This window comes from Coffea arabica, chromosome 4c, assembly GCF_036785885.1.
Source record: "Coffea arabica cultivar ET-39 chromosome 4c, Coffea Arabica ET-39 HiFi, whole genome shotgun sequence".
In the NCBI taxonomy this organism is placed as follows: domain Eukaryota; kingdom Viridiplantae; phylum Streptophyta; class Magnoliopsida; order Gentianales; family Rubiaceae; genus Coffea; species Coffea arabica.
In genome coordinates this window covers 52129263-52151302 of record NC_092316.1, presented here as the reverse complement: position 1 = coordinate 52151302, position 22040 = coordinate 52129263, and the positions used below count along the sequence as shown (strand labels likewise).

Below are 22040 nucleotides of genomic sequence, written 5' to 3'. Positions count from 1 at the left end.
ATCTACTAGACAAGTTACTAATTCTATTTTTCACCTATCTCAAAATTATCATAATTGGAAAAAAGTATACAGCTGAGTTTACGCATAATTGCTCTTTCACTTTCACTCACTTATATCTGGAATCGTATTGGACCATGTTTGTGCTTATCCATCGATAAATGTATCGTCGTCTTCTTGTCAGCTTTAAGGTCATACCAATATACGGTGGATCGACCAAGTTCAGTAGTCAGCACAACTACAGCCAATTGCATCCACCGCTATACTTCACTTCTAAATCAAGCTCCTTACAACCGATCATCCCGCTTTCTATACCGTCCTGGTACAAGGGTATATGTGATCTTTTACCTGCTTAATATGATTAGTTTATAGATGATCTTCTAAAAATAAGTACTGCTTCGAAAATAAAGGAGAAATTTCATGATCATCCCAGCATAGTGAAAATTAGTTTAATTCAATTAATGTATGGTAAGGTTTGTTGTTGATCTATCTGTATATTTGTACCATTGAGTGGGTGGATCATAAACTTTTGCCACCAATTCAACGGTTTTCTCTGCAAGAACCCCGCCACTGCATCTTCACACAGGACTTCTTCTTAATTTCATGGGTTCCAACAAAGTCTCGGAGCATTCAACGTTTACGGCGTCGATCAATGTCACTCATGCATGCTGATGTTTATGAGTTTCCGGGCCTCAACACTATAGGGCTGTCAACGAACCGAGTCGTACATGTTCCTAACATTTTTATTTTCCTTCTATTCAAGTTTTGCGGCGAGCGAAAGGAAGCTCTAAAAGGCCCTCCTTGACCACTAGGAGTACACCTTTGTGTAACATTGCAACACATATGCTCTGCATAAAAATAAGAAAAAGTTTGTGTCTTTGGAAAGAAGCACAGTCTACATAAGCATGAGGTTCAAGAACCTAATGTAATACCTTTTTTCAATTCAAACATGATGTATCCTCTATGTGCAAGTGTCCACCTATGTTATATATATATATAACAGTTTTCTAACTCACGAACAATGGATTACAATTTTCAACATCATCAACTTCTTCTTCTTTTTTATTGGGGTCAATACTTTTTTTTTTTTTGGTCAATCGTCATCACTACTCCTACTCTATTCTAATCTAACTAGGGGGAGGCCCAACTGGACCTACGAAGAATCGATGGGAGCAAAACCACCACCGGACCAGACAGATACATCACACACCCGTCTGGATTTTTTGAAGAACCACAATGTGACAATTTGGTGGAAGGCAAGGTTCGTCCCTTGAACCCTTGCCTCCCGCCCCCACCAAAGCCTTAAAGGCTTGGTGGTGGGGGCCGGTGGTTTTTTGGGGTCAATACTAGGAGACCTGGTAAATTAAGATTCTGCTAGTGCTAGTGCTAGTGCTAATGCTAGTCTACTAGTACTAATATTCTTTGAAAGTGTCCTTGTTGCATGCATCTGTCTCTCGTCAGTTAATCCTTGTTTTTGGGATTTCTTCACCTGTTCTCCCTCATGAAATGAAAATTGAAAAGTTGATCCCCCCAAAAATGTCATTTGAAGAATTATACGGTACTACTTCTTAACCTGTTCACCACCGCGACAAAGTATTTCAACTAATAATTCCAGCAAGGTTAACCATCAGAGTGGCAACTGTGTTTGGACAGCTCAAGTTTACCTATTTCGCTTGTATCATAAACACATTTAGTATTTATTCCAAATAATACTCTATCCAAACACTATTGTATTCGACTGACTATGGCTGCTAAGCTGGTGTTCTACCAAATGCTGTTTCTCTCAGTTTTCTTGTGGCCTTATTCCCAATCTGCTGATCCCGACCCACTACAGGATCCAAGACCCCACCTCTGTGAATGGTTTCTCTTGCAAGCCTGTCTCTGATGTGACTTCAGAGGATTTCTTCGTTGATGGACTCAGCAAAGAGGGAAATACTACTAATGCCTTTGGAGTCAGCGTCGCACAAGGAAATGTTTTTGCGTTTCCGGGGCTAAACACCCTGGGAATCTCCATGAATCGAGTTGACTCTGCTCCTGGAGTAGTAGTCATTGAGGGGAAAGTCCTTGTAGGTCTTGTGACCACTGGAAATGTATTCTACTCAGAAGTGTTAGACCTCAGGGCAGGCGTTTCATGTTTGTGATTCCCAGGGGGCAGAGTACCAGGAAATGTTTCTTCCATCAGGGGGATTTGGGATCTAGGATTGTGCCACTTCAGATGCTGAACTTTCGTCGACTAATGAAAGAATTGCAGTAAGAGTCCATTGCATCTTCAAAGGATAACACATAAATTAAACCACGTACTATTGCTACAATTTTGTCCTAGACGTCAATACAGGAACTAGTCAGATCAGACAGAGATCCAGTTTTCTAATTGGACATATGGGCATACTCACAGCAAGTTCAAGAATGTCCTTCAATCTGCGAAAGGGTTACATTAGATGTAAAATTAAATAACTGAAAGTCTCCTTGATTTGATCAAAGACGATGAGAATGAGCTGGAGGAATAAAATGCCTGCTCAACTTTCCTATTCACTGAAGAGCAGCTGTATTTGTCACGTTGCTCTTTCTAAGCTGCTACCGACCTGTATATGAAGCCATTCATCCGGAGCATATTCCCTTGGTGCTTGTTGGCCGAAGATCATTGCAGTAGCATCAAATTGTGGAGCTGCAAGCTGGAAAGCGGGATAACCGAATCAAAGAAATAACTCAAAAAAAGTTCTGGGTATTGCTGGACATCATGAACTTTTAAATGCATGAATAATAATCACTCACTAATCAACAATGCGCGTGGATCATATTTAGGGTAAGTCACATAAACCAGAACGAAGGTTACAACTGATAGATCTTAAAAACACATATATTTACACAAGACAAGGGGAAATGAGAGATGTAACACATGTTCAGCTGGCAGAAGCAAAACTGAAGCTAGCAACAGTGCTTAATCTCAATACAAAAAAGAGGTAGCTGTAACTGTATAAAATCAGCCAGAGGCTGTAAACAATGACTGCTGCAAATTCCTTCCAACAGAGCCATATCACCATTCTTGCACTAGTTATGCAAATACGTCACTGCATCTACACTCATGTGAAATGACGAGCAGTTCTGATGCATGTACTTGCTTTGGACAGAGCAGAATTGAAAGAAAAACCAAGGATAACTACACAAAACAAGGAACAAGAGGAGAGATAATATGGAAGCTGCAGGCACATATACTTGATAGGGGATGAAAAATGAGGAGGAGGAGGACCTGGCAGAAAAGGCACGACTCATTTGTTTTAAAGTTAAGCAGTCAAACATAGTTTTAGGCACCAATACGAGAACATAAGAAGATAAAACTGCAAATTTAAGTCAAAATCCAAATACAGATGAACTTTTCTTTATCTACAGGTGAATATCCACCTTCAAATTATAACCAAATGTTACAGAATTAGCTAAGAAGCTACAGTAATTGATCAGGAAATACCACTGTTACAACATCTTTACTCTGTGAAATTTAGTATATTTATGTAGCTTGATCACTTGTAATTCACGTGGTATGTTGGACCACCAGTATATCATGTTTAGTCATTCATAAGATCTATATGTCGTAGCGAAAGATTGTTAAATATGAATTCCAGGAAGAAAAGAGTTAACTATGCTGATATAAAAACTACTACTAGTTCACCACTGGCATGGTGACCGCGGTGTCAATCATGGGGCCATTTCCATCTTCTGAAAAGGAGCTCCGAGAGGAGTAATATTAACACAAGGACTATACCTTGTCATTTGAATTTCAGTAAGACATCGCTCACACTGTGAAAGGCAATTAACTGTTTCCTTTTCTTTTTCTTACATGTTCACCAACTCGTCAGATTCCCAAAAGGACATAGAATATGTGAATCTGGAGTCAAATGCTTCCTCAAATCTTTCAAGTTTTTCCATGCGTACTTGCACTCCATAAAGAGTTAAGAAATTGCCACAGGCAAAATGGCATGCAGCTCTTCATCGAAAAACGAAAAAGGGATCGCAGATAAGAAAAAGCAAACTGCTATTATGGAATAAAAAGGGACAAGAATAAACAAACAAGAACTTATACTGAATTTAATTTTTTGTTAAAAGACACAGATAAGGAACAAAAGGAATATGCATCTTTCTGTCAAACTACAACAGGATGCTGAACTGTTTGGTGGAGCGTGGAGCATAACTAACTTGTCACCTCTGCTTTTGATCCAAAATATGAATCTATATTTTATTTCGTTTTCAGTCAGTAGCTAGTCATCAGGTCAAAACTCCACAAAGTGTACCATTTCATGATCCTATAACGGCAACATATTTCATTTTTAATGTAATTTACTACCAAGGACGTCCTCCCAAACACTCGATGAAACAGATTTCAACAGTTTCTCTGTTCATACTTATAACTAGTAAAAAAACAAAGCAGCAGCACCAAAATGACAGTCAGAAAAGAACTGACAATACAGATTGACTGATCAAGAAAGGATTAAAGGCGTTAAACTAGCTAGCATTTCAAGCTCTGTAACTTACTTCCTTGGAAGGAAATCCTTCTATGGCTGAGTTCATCCTTGAATTAACTGCTTCGAGCTTCATGGATAAAAACTTTGACATGCAATATATTAAGGACAGAATGAGATTCAAAATTTTGGATGTGAATTAAACACGGAAGACTTCAGTAACTACCTCAACTTGTCGCTGAAGTGACTGGATGTAGTTAATAATTTCATCAAGTACTAGAGCTTTCCCAATTACCTGATCAATACATAATAGTGCATTAACTGGACAGAATTATTTTAAAGAGCAAAAAAGTTCAAGTGGAACCCCTAAAACATGGAAGGATTAGTGTGAACTAAGGGCCTCTTCTCTTTTCCTCTTGCACTGTAGAGCTTAGGTAAAACAAAATTCCAGATAGCTAGTCCAACTGACATCAAAATTTCAACTTCCAAAGTGCAGAAAAGCTAAAAATCCATCGAGAAAATGCTGCAAAATATTTTTTGAAAGCTAAAAGCTGGTGAAAATGAGAAAAGACAACACTCTCCTGAAGTAATAAAGCACAAATTCCACAACAATTTTTGGTCTAGTGTGATACGCAAGAAGAGTGCGGGTGCGGACCTTGTTACAGCCAGGAACCAAATCTTGAAGAATTTTCATCCGCTCACTGATCTTTTCTCTCCTAGCCTGATGAAAAACAGAGCTAATTCATCAGAACTAATACTCGAAATGAATGGCCAACAAAAGAAAGGTAAGCAAGGCGAGAATTACTCTCTCGGCAAGACTGTGGCTATCAGTAGCTTGACCCCTTCTGGCTCTGACATGGATATAGTCTTTAGGTGGCTGAGGGTTAGTATCGTCATGATCAGCAGGCTTGTTAGTAGTGTATGAGCTGGTCTGCGGTTCTGCTTTGGATTCATCAATTTGTTCTCCGATTCCTCCTTCTGATGCCTTCATCCGCTTTACATTTGCATTATTCTGTCGAGTAAAATCAGTATCACTCAACCAGTGGAAGAGAAATCTGGCTTCTAGGCTTAGTTATGGGGAGATAACAAAATCTCAATCACTTAAAAGAGTTAGAGATGAAACAAAAATTACAATTTCTTTTTAAAAAAAAGATTGGAAATGTTATGGGATCAATATCTCCGTAGTAAAAGTATTTCTTTTGCAAGTAGAAATCTAGGAATGCCCATCAAGAAACAACAGTAAAAGTGGAAATCTTTTTACTAAAAGATTTACTAGCATTTTGTATAAGAATCCAACATGCAAAAAAATGTGTCCATTGACCAAAATTGAGAGCAAGCATCAAAAAATGAACTTGAGAAATGGGAAAAAAAGAAGAATTGTTGCAGGTAGAATTGAAGTGGAGCAAAGCAAGATAACAGAGAAATCTATCCATCAACCGGGGGAAAAAAGGGATTTATATACTAACGGAATGAACGGCACAAGAAGCGGAAGCAAGAAGGTGATGTTGAGAAAGGACATGCTTGCGCTTGTTGGTGGCATTGGTGCGGCAAGCACTTAGGTCGGTGACGGTGGATTCCTCAAGGGAAAGCGCAGCAACAGGAGGAGGAGTGCCATGTGGGGGTGGCAAGGCGGGGGGCATTGGGAGACCCAAAACGGCAGGAGGTCCGATGGGGAAAGGCCAAAGGTCAGTGAGAGTGTAGGAGGAGGAAGCATGGGCAGGTGAAAAAGACGAGTGGCTGACGATTGGCGGATCCATTCACCCCCCAGGGGGCCTAACCAAACATTTACTGATCTAATTCATTGAAAACTTCAACTTAACAAAGCAGCAGCAGCAGAATTTTGCACATATACATGTCAAAGAAATATGGGCAACATGAATGGTAGTGCTAGTAGCAGCAGCAGTAGTTGAGGAGGACGCAGGAGTAAGATGGAAAGTGAAATGGGGAAATGTAGTAGCAGTCGGACTGAAGTGAGTGGAAATTGAGGAGGAGGAGGTCAGAGAGATGGAGATGATGGGGGCCCCCGGGGGCTGTTGTCTGGTGATATTAAATAAAAATGATTCAATGAAAAAACTATGAAAGGGCGAGTGAGGAGTAATTTTGACCCCCCAAAAGGCAGGAGTAGAGACTGTAGTGTACGGAGATGGAGTGGTAAGCTACTAATTTACAAAACTGAAGACAGACCGAAGAAGGGAAAGTGAGACTTGAGAGAGACCGGTGAGATTGTGGATCAACTACCGACTAACGGGCACACACTTGAGACTTTGGACTTGAGAGAGAGAGAGAGTAGTGTCATCCTATTTTTTTTTTTTTTTTTCGGGGAGACGATAACTGTAATATATTTTAATCTATTTTATGCTAGGGGAAGAGAGGTCCATGAATAGTAAGGAGGAGAGAAAATTGAAGCAAACAGGCGCATTACACACCTATCTGAATTTTTAATATGATAATTGATAGAAGGCAGTATTAAAAGCTTGATGGTGGCCATCAGCTTTAGTTGAGTAGTGTCATCGCCATTCGGCACTGACTGATATTCGCTGTTAATGCAATGGCTGTATTGATGGATTATCCGTGAAAACTCTACAAGCAACTTATATTTTATGACGGTGATCGAAGTCGAGCCAACGATTCATAAGAACTCTATAACTGGATTTTCCTAAAGAAGGAGACATGTTACCATTTTTTTGATGTTAGTAAACCGGTCATCTTGATAGTGCAACTGAGGGCGTTTGCTAGCAGATTCATAATGGTTGCGTTGATGTCAAAAAAATGGTTCAATGCAATTTTCATGTCATTCAGCTTATGCTTTTCTAGAGTCTGGAGACGAAATTTCAATGCCTACAACTGGATTATTCTCTAACACTCGCTAAAATTAGTGCATGAAGTGGACCTTCATCATGGGCTCTTTTTTATCAGCGCTGCCTAGCATTGCCTGATTTCAACATGATTCTATTCGATGTGCAGTGAAGCAGGAGCATGTTCAGTCACTGCAAATTTCAAATTGAACCATGCCATAGATGGTAATATTGAGCATCCTCCTCTTGTTTGCTGGCAATATGGTCCACGACCTCTTTTTTTTTCCTTAAGAAAGACGACACATATGCACCACCACCAACAACAACCCTTGTGTGTGTGTGTGTGTGGACTCTGGAGGTCTGATGGAACTGTTTTTGTGGTTAAGCTGCAGATGACAGTGTGATCGTATAGCAATAGCATCGCCTTCCAAAGTAGTAAAAGCTTAACGCATGCATGCGCTAGCTACTCCAGTTACTTTTTGTCACAGCAAAAATTCTATATATACATATATATATATATATATAGCTCAAAAGAGAGAGTGGATTCCCTGGCAAGCACTTTCTTAAAAATCAGGCAATTCTTTCACACATATTCCTCTTATCGGAAAAAGATCTTAAAAGTGGCTGCTTGCTTAGATTCACAGATGATTATATAATAAAATGCTTCTTCTGCTTGCCAATTGGCATCTATACTGTGGTTGGTACTTTAAATAGCTTCCAACCAAAGAGCAGATGCTATGCTCTTTGGCTGTGCTTTTGGGCTAAAGATCCCAAGTGCCTACTGGTTTCGGACTCTACGCATACCCTGCCACATAAACCTCAATTAAAAGTCTCATCAAATTAGAAATTAGATGGAAACTTTTTCACACCACCAAACAATCCCAAATGAGTAGGGGTTTGGGATTTTTTTTTTTGCTAATCTCTTATTTTTAACCTTATCAAACCAAGCCTCAACTCGAAATATTTGCCCGAAAGTAGATCGCCATGCAACCTAAGGCTTTGTTTGGATTGCATTTTTCTGGATTTTTTGTAAAAACAAAAATTATTGTAACGATTTGATATATGTGAGGTTAAAAAATATATTCACAGAAAACGTAACGATTTTTCTTTGATATATGTGTGTGTGTTGCATGTAAAAGAAAGAAAAATAACATGTCTGGTCAATTTAGAAAATCAAGTGAACTAAAAAAAATTTTGAAGACAAATCAAGGAGTGCTTACATTGAGTGATAAGCAATTCTATTATCAAAGTTCCAAAATGCCAAAAAAAAAAAAAACTTCATATGATACTTTGGATGGATTCAGAATAGTGGTTGGGCCATTCCAACAGGGAACCATAGATGAAATGAGGTAACAACTAGCAAGAGATTAACCCAGGAAGGATACATAACAACTCCCTTTCCAAAAATAAATCTATGGAAAAGAAATGATCAGCAATGAGAGATTTTTTTTGGTTCGTGGGACTGGGGCTGTTTAAGGTAAGGTGGGGTGTGGTTTGGTTTGCGGCAAAACAGAAGGTACTACTGGTACGTTTTATCTCAACTCTAAAATAATGTCAAATTTTTTGCTTAAAGCAATGATTGTTTAGACTAAGAAATGAAAAGCACCACTCATTGATCTCCAAAGACCAGGGCAGGCAGGGGAATAGGGGAGGACCCTAGCTGACCTTACAAGAATTGTTTGTTCCAAGCCCTTCATTCATTCTTTTTGATGGTGGGATGCTAAGTTGCCAACCCGGCATGGAACCAAGAACAAGAAATGCAGCCTCATATATCATCATCCTACACTTCGAACTTACTTATATCACCATATGCTATCCACAAAAATCAGCACTACCTTCAACAGTTTCACCGAAACCGACATAGAAGCATAGTAGAGGAGGTAGGTATATATATATATATATATATATGTTGATTGTTGGGCTATCTTAACAAGTTTTCTTGAGATACTACTAGGCAATGTACTAACATCTAAACAAAAACCCCCCCACAAGTTTAGTGGAGTCGAAAGTATTTCTTTTTTGTGCTGTAACTACTTCAAAAAAGAGCCTACCGACAAGGTAACTAGTACGAGAGAAATATCCATGGGAGAAAAAGGCTGCTGGCATTGTACAAAGTTGGAAGGGGGAGAAAAAGGCCTGCCTTTGTGAGTGCCTAATTTCCCCTATAATAGTAAGAATAGTTTTCAACCTCCAAATCATTCAATCAGCCCTCTGTACAGTTGTTTTGAACAAGAGGATGTATAGTTTCTGATCCATTGAGAAGTACATGAAGCCACCTACTGAGTGTGTCACGAAGGAACCAAAACTGGTCCCTACGATGCAGTGCCAGGCTGGTCCATAAACCCCATCAAATTCCTGCAAGCAAGAAAATCAGAACTGAGACTAACCAATTCAAGAACCAGCGTGCCTGCTGATCAGCAAGCGAATTGATCCCCCAAAACGGAAAAAAAAACAAAAAAAAAGAGGAAAGCCTCGCATCACAGAACCTAAACCAAAAAGCCCACAATGATCACTGATTGCTCTTTCGACAGATGCTATAGCAGGCAGGAGTACCTTTTTGAGGGTAAAAGCAAGAGTCTTGGAAGTGAATTTTTCCAAGCTATCACGAGCTTTTCTAGCACAATCGACAGCGTGAATCTGCATAAAGGGCGGCATGTCAACAGCCACAACCTTGACGCCGGCGCAACAAAAGAAGTCAGCCAACTCAGCTCGCGAGCAGCAAAATGACGTCCTTCTGCCATTCACCGCAAGCGAAATACATGGTCTATTCATTTCACACGACGGCGTGGCTTGATTAGGTTTCTCCAATTCAAGACTCCTCGACATCAAGCCATACGCTTTCTTCACGCCTCTCCTCCCGTCATAGAACTCCTCCTCCTTTTTCTGGGCTGCTCCTCCTCTTGCTCCTGACGATGATTTCTTGATTCTAAGATTAGATTTATGCCCGTCTAATAAAGCCTTCTGAGCTGGAGGAGCATCAGGCAGGGGCTTTTTCTTCTTGACATTAACCAGAGAATACTTCCTGTCGTCCTTTTCTTTAACCTTGGTTTTCGTGCGGTAGCTTTCTTCATTTGCCGAGGCCAAATCTGCCGGTGCAGCTCCACGATGAATTCTTCCGTGCTGGCTACTTGACTTGGTCAAAGCTACGCAGGAGTTGTCTAAAGCAGAGGAATCATCTTTGAGACCCTTTTCTTCTTCTTGATGAGAATGAGCGTGTGGATGTGAGGAGGCTTTTAAGGAAGCAGCAAGAAACTTGTGATTCGCATACAACTTGGCGAAGTGGCTGGATATGTTTTGGATGGTGGTGGCGGTGGAGGAAGGGGGGGCAGCAAGAATGGGATCCGGAGGAGGCATTTTTGAGGCGGCGGCGGTGGTGGATTTTGTCGGGTGCTTTTTGAGGGGAGTGGGATCCATGGAGGATACTACTTTTGGCTTTTGGTTCCCTTAGTTAGCTAGAACTTAGAGCTGCTGCTGATGATGATAAGTTGCACCACCTTTGGGTTTGAGTTTGCGAAGTGGCGTTTAGTTGTTGTTGTTTTTGGGGGCTTTTTGGCTGGAATTGTTGGGGTCCTAAAACTCCCCCCTAAGTCCTAGTAGGAGGACAGTGCAATACCACTATTAAAGACTACTAAAAATATGATGATGAGGCTACTGGAAGAACATAGAGGCCACTGGTCAGTATATGAAGAATGGGTAGAGCGGTAGGATGGGATGATGAATGGATAGATGTAGTAGTTTTCTTCTTCTATTCTATCTACAAAAGAGAGGGAATGGAAGGGGATAGCGAACAGTTTTTGAGTTGGAGAATATGGTGCGTTTTTGTGTTTTGTGGGGAGTGGTGTGCTATTAGCGGCGGGGAGAGTAACAACGGATGGGAGCTTTGTGGTGAGGCTGCTGGAGATGTGATCTACTTTTGTTGTATTGTGCGCCGAGGGCGGAGGACGAGGGAATGGGTTCCCCTTGACTGCGGAAAGTAATCATCTTTTCTTTAGTGGTAACTCAAGGTTTCTGACTACAGCACCAAGTTTTCCTTTAATTTTAAAAATTACACCTACATTCCCTACTTTTACTGTTTCGGTAATAATAATATGTACACTACTAAAAAAACAAAAAAAAAAGGAGCGTGTTCGATAAAATTGAAGTTTGAAAATCGTAATACGGAATATGAAGTTTGGATTTATTAAATTGTTGAATTGTTAAGTACTTCATCCGTCCCACTTTGATAGTCCCGTTTTCCTTTTTCGTCTGTCTCAAAATGTAATCCATTTTTTCATTGTTAAGAATGTAGTTATATTTTAATTTTCCTAAAATATCCTTATTACTATAAACCTACCCCATTTAATGAGAGTTGATTCTTTTTTTACCATCAATTCAAGTTCCCATAAAGTTGTACCATATTTAATGTGAGGGTATTTTAGAAAAATAGCAATCTAAATTTACTTTTCAAACAAAATTAACTACTTTTTTTTTAAACTATGTGAAGAAAGAAATGAGACTATCAAAATGGGACGGAGGGAGTACTAAATTTTTAATACTCTGAAGTGCGAGTCCGTTAAATGGTGATACATTTTAGTGTATATTATCATGTTAAGTAACGAGTGAAAAGTACGATCGCTTTTTTTCTTTTTTGAAATAAGTTTTGCCTAAGAGATTCAAAATGTCACCCCATCTCATATATTTTATTTTGGTTTATCAAAATGCATCTGAACACGTTAAATTTTGAAAACTAAGTTAAAATCTTGAATTGGGTTTGAAAAAAAGGCTAAGATACCTTTTTATGTTAGAAAGAAAAAGAAGAAGAAAGAGAGATGAAGAGCTCACTCATCACTTTCATTATTAATATTAGAGCAAATTATCTGGCTGGCCATTAAACTTTTGCCATCGTTGAGTTTTGGTCACTCAACTATTAAAAGTCTGGTTTTGGCCACTTAAATGCATAAAGTTAAAACTCGTAGCCATTCTGTTAGATTTGGCCGTTAAATTCACCGATCTGTCTGTCTGCACGATTTTCAAAACAAAATGCAGGGTTAATTTAGGAAATTAAAAATAGCATCTTCTTCTTTAGGGCAAGTTCCTCAAGTTCCTTCCTCAAGCCCAGAAGCATTGGTGATTGAAGTGGGAAAGATTCCAGAGAAATTGTTTTCCGTAACAGGTATTAGTTTCAGATTTGGTAGGGTGAGACCCACATCAATTGGGAGATTGCCATGGAAGTCATGGTATGGAACTCCAAGTAGTCCTTCCTGCAACAGAGTCAAAGCTGCCGGAATGCTGACTCTCCTAGTCAATAGGGCTATTGAAACCAATCCACCCTAAGCAGCAGCCACCCAAGAGATCCACAAAGGACCGCCATACCAAAGTTGATGGCCGAGGCAGGCGTATCCGAATGCCGGCTGCCTGTGCAGCTAGGATTTTCCAGTTGACTCGAGAGCTAGGTCACAAGTCCGACGGCGAGACAATTGAGTGGCTTCTACAGCAAGCCGAGCCAGCCATAATCGCCGCCACTGGCACGGGAACCATCCCGGCTAACATTTCAACCCTCAACATATCCGTCAGGAGCAACGGCTCCACTCTCTCTGCTCCTCCTTCAAAATCAGCTCCTCATTCTTTCCACAGCGCGCTAGCCTTAGCTCACCACCCCTATGAGGAAGGGTTTTCCCACATGTTGGGTTTTCAGCAACAGCAGCAGCATTTGTTAGCAGCAAATCAAATGACGGAAGCGATTCCCAGCGGAGACGGTGGCGGAGATAGCGGTGGCGGCGGTGGGCAAGATGCCACAGAGAGTTATTTAAGGAAAAGATATAGGGAAGATTTGTTTAAAGAGGAAGGATCAAGCGGCCGCCAAGGAGACGGCGCAGATGAAACTTCCCCTTCTCCTCCAAATAAGCAATTCAAAGTAGGAGGTGGTGGTGGTGGCATGCAGATACCGAAAACACAAGATGTTGGAGGGATCTTGGGCTAGCACGGGCTGTAGGCACTCTTTGGGCGGAGCTCTCTCGATCCACTAACTGGCTTGGGAAGATAGCAAGAAGTCTGAGCCTTCACAATTCTGGCCAAATCCTTCATTTTATTCTTCCTGAATTATCCTAATTTTCAACAAGCATTTTCCAGACAGGAAACTAATTTCAAGCTTTATACCGGTGGTGGCGTTGCAGGAGTGATGCCTGCGGTGGATGAAAAGGGTCTGACGAAGATTTGAAGAGGGGCAGGAAGAAGAACGATAATTTTTGAGAGAAGCATTGAATGCTATATTGAATTCCTAAATTAACCCTACCTTTTGTCTTGGAAATCGCGCGAACGGATATATCGACGAATTTAACGGCTAAATCTAACAGAATGGCCTCATATCTTAACTTTATATATTTGAGTGGCCAAAACCAGACTTTTAATAGTTGAGTGACCAAAACTCAACGATGGCAAAAGTTTAATGGCCAGCCAGATAATTTGCTCTTAATATTATAGCCCTTTTTGCAAACGTACCATCGCCCTACCTACTAACTCATCAATCAAGTCACTTCCATTCAATCCTGAAATTTCCACAATTTTGATTGACATGCTTTGAAAAAATCTTTTCTTCTTCTTCTTCTTCTTCTTTTTTTTTTTTTTTTAAAAAAAATGTCACACTCCAAACTCCAATACAAGATAGTCAAACTCACCACCAATACTAACTACACTGCTGATACCAGAGCAAAACCGAAGAACCACCGGCAACTTTCTCCGCCTCCTCCTCCACATCTTATCTTCTTTTGTTGAATCCACCAAAGGTCCAAAGTAGTAGAAAGCTGTAGTCGTTCAGATAAATTACGCTTGTTAGCAGCAAGAAAACCCATTTTTCTGCCTTAAAAGGGAATTCTTCTTAGAATAAACAAGACATCAAATAAGGCTAAATATAGATATGCACACAAACAAAAGTCAATAATTTCGGCAACAGCATAACAAATAGCTTTGAAAAAGATGAAGGGTTGGGGGATTGTTTGGTTGTTGCTGTCGTCTCATTCGTCTTTCCCCAACCCACAATGCACGTTTGGAAGATCTTTGAATACGCTCCAAATGATCCTGAAACTGATGCTTGTTCAATAATGAGGCGGACAGTCTGGTCTTAGTCTACCTGATTGGTTTTGGCACAACACCCTACAGCTGGTGGCACCTCTTTCCCCTATGCTATTTGTCCGCTGTTGTTTGTGGCAAGCATGTGGTGTAATTCGCAACTATTGTTCTGGGGGACGCATATCTATGAACTTAAAAGCTTATGAACATAAGAACCCTTTGTGATGCATCATTCAAAGCCAGGCTGTAGTAGTCAAGACTACCCCAAGAGTCGAGACACTAAAGGTGAAGACGACAGATATGCCCAAAATTCTACGCCGGATATTCAAACTGCGATAGTTGCTAGAGTGGAAATTCAAAGGTCCGTACGGGGGAGTGATAGAGAAATGCCACCGGCCAAATGATGAAGCCAATCACCATGTTCAACTTCTAACCATCATGTCAACTTTCAAAATTAGTGGATATAACAACTCCCCCCACAACAATCCACTGTTATCATTAAAGAACCAATCAAGCAGTTTGTAGCACGACTGCATGGGGATCTAACAGAAACCATCAATGCATTACAGGCACCCTAAATAAAAGCTCATAGGCACATCTGGGTTTCAGATTAGAGAAAAAGTCTAAAGGGAATTAGCAGACAACTCAAGCTGAATGCTTCGTAGCACAAAGACAGATTACATTACATGACCCTTTATTAAAGAGCTGTTAACTTTTTATTTATTATCTGATGCACACGCATGGATACGCAGTCCTTAACTATACAATAGTGCAAACATTCATTTCAACCTCTCTCTGAACCAAAACTGGGTCATTGCAATACCTTCAATTAAACTACTCGGATACCAGAAATGCCACTGACAAAGGCGTAGTAACTTACTCACGCTCTAAGAACATTAAAGACGGCATATTCTAAATAATGTCTTCATGCTGTCGATACCTCTCCAGTTTAGCAAAATATTGCTTCTAATTCCACGGACTTGGGACCCTGCTCTCTCTAAAAACTGACGTTCCGCCTGATGCAGCAGGAGAGGGAGAGGAGGCAACATAATTGGTCCCTGACACCGAAACGGTTGGCAAGTTTGAAGTCAGTCCCTGCTGACCGGTTGGCGCAAAGCGTGAAGGACTGGAGACCCCTAAACTGGCTCTTGCAGGGTTCGGAACCTGATCCAAATTGTTGTAAACATTTTAAATGTGAAGAAACTGAACTCCAATAAAATAACCTTTGATGGATATAAAATCTGATAATGAGAGGCTTGAAAATTTCACAGAAGCTTTCTGAAACAGTAGTGACAACTTACCACATTATAAGCAGGCTTCTTGGGTTGAGAATCTGAAGAAGGGGAAGGGGAGCTGCTGCTCATACGAAGCAAATGGCGAGCATCGGGATTATGGTTCAACATGCCATCATTTTCCCCTCCGTCCACCTCACCGCCAAGGGTTCCATCTGAGCCAACTCTAGGAGTGTTAAGCCTAGTCATTGACCCGGTATCAGTTGGAATGTCTACTTGAAGTGGAACAGATGGGCAAACCGCCATGCCCTGTCCACTGCTTCGCCTCTTAAGTTCTTCTTCTGCATTTTGGATCTATTAAACACAATGGATAACAGCATATCCGATAAATATAAAGTCATACTCAAAAAGAAGTTTAAAATTGAAGAGTTTGATAATCCATCTAGAATATCATACAAGTGAAGAAAATAACCTAGCATTACCTGTTTTAGCACCTGCACCAGACCATGCTTTTTTTCTTTCAAAATCTTCAGTTTCTCCTCAACCTCCTTCTTTCTTTTGTATTTATCACTCTCTTCATCCTCTTTGCTGGTCGTCTGTGAAAAATGAGAAAAAGAAAATGTTCAGCCAAAGTTAATCATGAATGGCAAGCACAAATAAGAGAAAAATAAGATCACTAGAGAAGTGTAATCCACATCAGGACGTCTAATAAACTGTCGGCCACCTTCATGTCACACAGTTGACCTTTAAAAGGCTCATTTATAACTGGGTCCTATAAGAGGCACATATATGCAACAGTTACTCAAAAATCTTGGCATGCACAGCCTTTGACCAGCAGGGTCCATCTGCTTGAAAAACACTAAATCCCAGCACCCATAAAGCTCTGTCAATTACATTTTTCCCCCTCCACAGCTACAGAGCCAAGATAGTGTGTGTTTGTGCATGTGTGTATATATGCATATATATGGGCCTTAACTAACTAGGCATTTATTGAGCTTATGAGCTAGACTCCGGAATACATTCAAGAAATACACTATCTAGCCAATTTTCTTTCCTTCTGAGCAAATGATTAATATTCATACTTAGCCCTAACAAGCAATGGTACAATAATCTGCTACTTGCACAGGATTCAACAACCAGATTAAAAATCTTGAATCTGAAGTTCCCATAATTACTTGAAATTGTTGAAAATTTTCTAGACAAGAGATTCTAAGGCAGACTAAGCAGATATCGTTAATAAATGTGCAATGGGAAGGTTAAACAATCATTTGAAACCAGGTACATGAGATGGAGAAAACTTCAATATCCATTGTGGTTTCTCACCATTGATCAAAATTCTAAATCAGACTTGAACTCGTAATCCCAGAAAAAGATGTGCAAATCTTGAGAAATTGAAGTACGGAATGCAGGCAATCCCAATCTTACACCAGCTGATTCAAACCTCTGATTTTAAAAAGTACAAAGAGAAGCAGATTTTCCCATCAAAATGGTAATGCATCTATTAGAGTTTGCAAGTAAAATCTCCTGGTCATGTATTCTGTGCCTATGGATTACATTTGTTCTCAGTTATTAATTAGTATAGAGATAGAATCCTACACGGCAATGTTTGAGAATTGGAATAAGGAGATGTAAGCATCTAATACAGCTATTTAAGACACTTAGAGAACGAGGAAAAACAGATATTGAAGCATTGAAGAACAACAAAAAGAGAAGGTGAATGAGGATTGTAGAACTCAAAATGATAGTCTCACTAAAAGCCTCAATCAATTGGAGCCCTAAGTGAAAAAATCCGTTTTTGTAAATCAGAACACTCATTAAAAAGAAATGATTTTGGACGCATAACTGTTTGCCAAAGCAATTGTCTCGACCAAGATGCCAATAGACAATCCTTTTCTCTCTTTACAGAAGTGAACCCAGATGTGGGTTCAAACACCAAATTTTTTCCGTGGTCACCAACATCCATGAATCAAGAAATCAAGTCATATGAAAGCGAACAAAAGTGCATTCTTTCGTCACAACAACATGCTCAGAATAATTCACGGGACATTATTGCTTTCACAGCACAGAAAAAGAAGCCCATACACATATCATATCGACAAGAAAATAATCCAAAAAGAAAAAAAAAGGAATAACTTGCAAGTATATTTTCATATCTTCGATAAGTTAAAGTTGCTGAAACATAGCGGAGTAGGCAAAATTAACTGAACGCATGAAAAAGCATGAGATGCAACCGAGATCGACTAGCTCACAAATAGATAAAAAGGAACCCCAATTACCTGAGGTGCGGTAGGGTTGAGCAGCAGTGGTACCTCCTCCTGCTGCTGCTCATTCTTCTTCTCGTCCTCTTGTTCTGTGACCTCATGCTGCTGCTGCTGCTGCTGCCCCCGTTCCACAGCAGCAGCAGCAGCATTCAGGTCATTTTTCTCCAGGGCAACCTCATCAGATAATACTAGCGTTTCAGATGCGCCAGATCCGATTTGATCACCTACTAATCCTTCTTCTTCAACCCTGATCTCATCTTCCTCCTCCTCTTTATCATTGGGCGCCTCCTTCGTTTGAGCTATAATAATCTCAGCGCAAGCATTTTTATCGTTATTATTAACCATTTCATTGTCGCTGTCATTATTATTATCATTATTATTGTCATGAGCAGCACCTCTGAAATTAGGGTCAGGGTTAGGGTTAGGGGTCGGAGACAATTGGGGGAGGCGGGAGAGGGCGGCGCGGGAACGACGTCGGAGAAGGGTTTTGAAGTCTTTAAGGGAGATTTGGCGGGAAGGCATGAGCCATTTGCGAGGGACGTCGGTGGGAACCTTGTGGAGGTTCCCTTTGTACACCGCCGATATCGCCACCATTTCTTTCTTCTTCCCCTCGCGACGGACTCTCTCTTTGTTTCTTTCTTTCTTCTTCAGGTCATCAGGTGTTTGTAGCAGTTAAAAAGTTACTAGAACTAAATACTAATTGGTTTTCAAGAATTGGTGGCAATTATTTATCACTACTACTAAACATGAAATAATTGACATATTATTATTATTGTAAAAGTAGCATATACAATATATGTTGATAGTATTATAGAGACTAATTCTATTCCCCAATTTATTTTTAAAAAAAAAAATTGTTGAAACACCTTTGGCAATTGTTTTTCCTTCTTTTCAAAGATTGATAGTAATATGTACTATTGGTTTTTGTGATTTTTTTTTTTTTTGTGGGGGGTTAATGTAGAAATGCTCAAAATATGAAAATTGTTTAGTATTTGTATTAAATTAGGTGCATGGCAGTTGATGACTTGCTCAACTATACTTCTTTTTTTTTTTTCTAATGGAGTGAGTGTTCGAGTCAATCCTTACGAGACCCGACTAATTTCACTTCGATTCGGATGGAGAGGTCCCATCCCCCGAACGCGTTAACAGCGAAACTCAAATCCTAGTTGCCAGGAAGGTCGCCATACTCTAAAGAGGGGGAGCGGACCGCTCGAACTACCCGGTGGGGACGCTCAACTATACATCATGTTAAAGCTTTTCAGGATCCTTCCAAAATATATATATATATATATATATATATATCAAAATCAAAAGATGTCACCAAGAATTATTGAAAGATCATATTATTAGCCCCTTATGGACTCATCAAAAGCAAGCAAGGGGTTTGAAATCAATCATCCTAACACGATTCATGCTACTCCTTGGAAATTTGCAAGGCACATATAATATGGTACGACGTATCATTGAGCTAGTAGAAAAATGGATCTTCCAAGAGGCCGTGGAAATCTGATAGCATTCCATTTTCACCTTCAAGCATTGCTTCAACAAATGAACCGCAGGAGATTGATGAAGCTTCAACTGTCTTGGCTGATATATCCACTTCTTCTTCTTCTGCTGCAACAGAAAGTTTCATTTCTTTTGACTTCGGATCATAAGTTGGTGGAAGCTTCATTTCGTTTTCTTTCTCCTCAATATATGTGGTGGGTACAAAAGCGTCCTCAAGAAGAAAATCACACCAACTGAAGCTTGGAGATGCAGCGGCTTGGTTGGTAGCTGAGGGCGGAGATTCCGGTGATGATGATGCAGATGATGAGTAGCATTCGGCAGGGATTTGGGCTGCAGTATTGGTGTAAGTTGAGGCTTCTGTAACCATTGTTATGGCCTGAAGCTGAGAAAGAAGTTCAAGGGACTGACTGCGGGCAGCAGAGATATGGTTGCAGTTGCTCATAAAATGCTGTTTGGATGGTTCCACTGCGAGTGGTGAAATTGTTGTTCCAAAATGGCTGTCAAAGTGCGAAGACCTCTCTGGAAGGCCACGAGATTGTTCAGATTTTAGCACAAATGCATTCTTTATGTCTCTGCTGAGACAGCCAGATCGATTTCTAGCTTTTGGGAAGCCGCCGATGTTTCCATAGTCTGCAAGAATTTGGGAGAAGGGCCTATGAGTTACTGGATCAATTCCTATTGCAGAGAGCTTCTTCTTCAGCTTAGTGTTCCAGACGTTCTTCACATCATTATCGGTTCTCCCAGGAAGTTGTTGTGCTATTATCGGCCACCTGCACTGCAGAAATTACATGAGACACACACGCTCATGTTCCTTCCACCAGGCAAAAGTATCAAAGCAATCGTAGCAGCTAGAAGCCAAACAAGTCATCACCAATACATTTGTTATTACGCAAACTTATAAAGCCGGCTCTGAGCAGGAGCTGAGACAATTCTGCCATTTTGTTCTAGAACTTATTCGGTTAGTGATGAAAGTTGTTCAACTGCAGATATCCAAATCTTGTCATGTCAGTTTTGGCTTAAACCACAATGACCCAGAGATGACAATAGCTAAGATGACAAGGGTAGGTAAATATCAAAATCAGAATATGCATAGTCTGCATTGCCAGTCATATTTTTGGTAGAGCCATAGGAAATTTTGGAAGTTGGATGTCAATCAGAAGATAGCATCCAGTATGCTGAGGAAATACTACTACTATATGAACAATGATGATTGGTAGAATCCAGTCCCTTCTCCAGACTGTTATATTGTCAAGGGAAACAACTTAGCAGCAGGGCAGGCATATATCCCAGCTAAAACTTCATTCCTGGGAAAAGTTACTAAACACATTTGCCAAGTCTGATCAGCATCATCAATGTAAACTATGACCTGCGAATGCAAATATTGACAATTTTTACGTGTAGGACTCACCTGCTCCCTATTGCAGCATGGAGCTTAATGATTAAGTCTTCTTCCTCGGGTGTGAAGCTTCCATGCCCAGGATCGGGCCTTTGATTACCATTCCACCTTATCCTGCAACTCTTCCCACATCTCCTGGCTCCTGGTAAACACAATCATGCACAGGAGTACATTACTCATGAAACAAAACAAAATTCGATTAATTAATTATTCCATCATGAAGACTTGGATCCTTCTCCTTTGGTTCTCTTAAACAGCCACGTTAATCATTTATCACGACGGTACCTGACTTCTTCGGCATGGCTGCTGCCCAATTGCCTGTGCCTTGCTTTGGTGCATAGGCATGGGCCTTTGTATCCTCCTCTTCTGTCAAATGAACCTCTTTCGTTTGCATCTTAATCTTGTCACAGTAAGGAGGCTTCACCATATCTTACATCTAGCAATCTATATAATATTGCAGGAAGGATTCATGGGGGACTGGCACTGGGCTATACCTGAAAGCGGTTTAAAAACGTTTCAATATAGCTGTTGACAAGAAAAGCAAGAAATGCATGGGGGGACTCGCACTGAGCTAGCTATTTTCGCATGATCAGATGCATCCTCTATTTGTTATTAGTGCAAGACTCGAAATAACTCACTTGCACACGTACCTTGCACTCTTCGCCCAACGAGCTGCAGATCAGGTTCATTTTGGGTGATTAATTTGGTTAAATGTAGATTGAAACTGGGAACTAAATTATAATTGAGATTAAATTGCTCCTCACAAACAATCACGCGAAAGGAAGTGGACATTGGCATCCGTTTAAAAATGCTCACGAGTTTGATGATACTACTACTACTATAATCACATTCAACCAGTTAATTAAACAAACCTACCTACATGGGAAGGCCTTTATGAGCCTCAGAATCCACCGTTTTGGTGTGGTACGTACTCAACAGCAGGAGCTCTGTGCAAAGTTAACAATACTCTTAACTTCGGCCTTGGAAGCTAATTATATCAAAGAGCATTACGGCTTTTATTAGTTAAGTACATCCACCTATCCATTATCCCGGCTAACTCTTCAAGAATGATGTACAATGCTATTAGATAACTGGCTACGTATCAGGCAACTGAGGCCAATTAATAACCATATTTTTGCTGGGGAGATTATTTGCGCTGTGTTCGATGCCCTCCATGAGTGCAAGTTGCAATCTTTCTATGATTTCTTTGTTTTTCTCCTCTTAATTGGTACAGTTTTGAATGACAAACTCTGCTCTGCAGCAGTGAGGGGTTTCAAATTTCTGTACTGCTACTAAGGTAATAAAGCAGTTCCAACTATCAGGGTCCTGTTTCGATTATGCAGGTGTGTTGTTGGAAT

The 22040-nt window shown here is 40.3% G+C and overlaps 6 protein-coding genes across 6 annotated transcripts; 2 read left to right on the top strand and 4 right to left on the bottom strand.

The window, feature by feature from the left end:
- Window positions 1–1163: 1163 nt before the first annotated feature.
- LOC113739356 (germin-like protein 3-7) lies at window positions 1164–2138 on the top strand. Its single transcript, XM_027266571.1, has 2 exons — window positions 1164–1253; window positions 1785–2138. Exons 1-2 carry the CDS (start codon window positions 1164–1166, stop codon window positions 2136–2138), a joined length of 444 nt encoding a protein of 147 aa, XP_027122372.1.
- Window positions 2139–2258: 120 nt separating this feature from the next.
- On the bottom strand, window positions 2259–6496 carry LOC113738367 (transcription factor BHLH089-like). Its single transcript, XM_027265541.2, has 6 exons — window positions 5915–6496; window positions 5254–5460; window positions 5104–5169; window positions 4675–4743; window positions 4522–4593; window positions 2259–2669 (listed from the first exon to the last, which is right to left on the bottom strand). Exons 1-6 carry the CDS (start codon window positions 6203–6205, stop codon window positions 2550–2552), a joined length of 825 nt encoding a protein of 274 aa, XP_027121342.1. The 5' UTR covers window positions 6206–6496; the 3' UTR covers window positions 2259–2549.
- Window positions 6497–9165: 2669 nt separating this feature from the next.
- LOC113738792 (uncharacterized) lies at window positions 9166–11112 on the bottom strand. Its single transcript, XM_027266061.2, has 2 exons — window positions 9797–11112; window positions 9166–9598 (listed from the first exon to the last, which is right to left on the bottom strand). Exons 1-2 carry the CDS (start codon window positions 10655–10657, stop codon window positions 9443–9445), a joined length of 1017 nt encoding a protein of 338 aa, XP_027121862.1. The 5' UTR covers window positions 10658–11112; the 3' UTR covers window positions 9166–9442.
- Window positions 11113–12410: 1298 nt separating this feature from the next.
- On the top strand, window positions 12411–13217 carry LOC113739355 (transcription factor TCP8-like). The gene has a single exon (XM_027266570.2). It carries the CDS (start codon window positions 12627–12629, stop codon window positions 13200–13202), a length of 576 nt encoding a protein of 191 aa, XP_027122371.1. The 5' UTR covers window positions 12411–12626; the 3' UTR covers window positions 13203–13217.
- Window positions 13218–14980: 1763 nt separating this feature from the next.
- LOC113738681 (uncharacterized) lies at window positions 14981–18465 on the bottom strand. Its single transcript, XM_027265921.2, has 4 exons — window positions 17796–18465; window positions 16002–16115; window positions 15589–15873; window positions 14981–15451 (listed from the first exon to the last, which is right to left on the bottom strand). The coding sequence occupies exons 1-4, from the start codon at window positions 18372–18374 to the stop codon at window positions 15254–15256; spliced, it is 1176 nt and encodes a 391-aa protein (XP_027121722.1). The 5' UTR covers window positions 18375–18465; the 3' UTR covers window positions 14981–15253.
- Window positions 18466–19248: 783 nt separating this feature from the next.
- LOC113739354 (transcription factor MYB35-like) lies at window positions 19249–21122 on the bottom strand. The gene is made up of 3 exons (XM_027266569.2): window positions 20968–21122; window positions 20695–20824; window positions 19249–20056 (listed from the first exon to the last, which is right to left on the bottom strand). Exons 1-3 carry the CDS (start codon window positions 21107–21109, stop codon window positions 19249–19251), a joined length of 1080 nt encoding a protein of 359 aa, XP_027122370.1. The 5' UTR covers window positions 21110–21122.
- Window positions 21123–22040: the final 918 nt, after the last annotated feature.

Coding starts and splice junctions, on each gene's coding strand:
- LOC113739356 (XM_027266571.1), top strand. CDS start 1,164: ATGGGAGCAAAACCACCACCGGACCAGACAGATACATCACACACCCGT. Junction 1,254..1,784: donor ATGTGACAATTTGGTGGAAG/GCAAGGTTCGTC, acceptor TGTTTCTCTCAG/TTTTCTTGTGGCCTTATTCC.
- LOC113738367 (XM_027265541.2), bottom strand. CDS start 6,205: ATGGATCCGCCAATCGTCAGCCACTCGTCTTTTTCACCTGCCCATGCT. Junction 4,594..4,674: donor CACTTCAGCGACAAGTTGAG/GTAGTTACTGAA, acceptor TGCATGTCAAAG/TTTTTATCCATGAAGCTCGA. Junction 2,670..4,521: donor AAGGATTTCCTTCCAAGGAA/GTAAGTTACAGA, acceptor CCCGCTTTCCAG/CTTGCAGCTCCACAATTTGA.
- LOC113738792 (XM_027266061.2), bottom strand. CDS start 10,657: ATGGATCCCACTCCCCTCAAAAAGCACCCGACAAAATCCACCACCGCC. Junction 9,599..9,796: donor TTGCTTTTACCCTCAAAAAG/GTACTCCTGCCT, acceptor TCTTGCTTGCAG/GAATTTGATGGGGTTTATGG.
- LOC113739355 (XM_027266570.2), top strand. CDS start 12,627: ATGCCGGCTGCCTGTGCAGCTAGGATTTTCCAGTTGACTCGAGAGCTA.
- LOC113738681 (XM_027265921.2), bottom strand. CDS start 18,374: ATGGTGGCGATATCGGCGGTGTACAAAGGGAACCTCCACAAGGTTCCC. Junction 15,874..16,001: donor TGGTGCAGGTGCTAAAACAG/GTAATGCTAGGT, acceptor TGTGTTTAATAG/ATCCAAAATGCAGAAGAAGA. Junction 15,452..15,588: donor AGAAGCCTGCTTATAATGTG/GTAAGTTGTCAC, acceptor AATTTGGATCAG/GTTCCGAACCCTGCAAGAGC.
- LOC113739354 (XM_027266569.2), bottom strand. CDS start 21,109: ATGGTGAAGCCTCCTTACTGTGACAAGATTAAGATGCAAACGAAAGAG. Junction 20,825..20,967: donor AGCCATGCCGAAGAAGTCAG/GTACCGTCGTGA, acceptor TGTGTTTACCAG/GAGCCAGGAGATGTGGGAAG. Junction 20,057..20,694: donor CATGCTGCAATAGGGAGCAG/GTGAGTCCTACA, acceptor TCTGCAGTGCAG/GTGGCCGATAATAGCACAAC.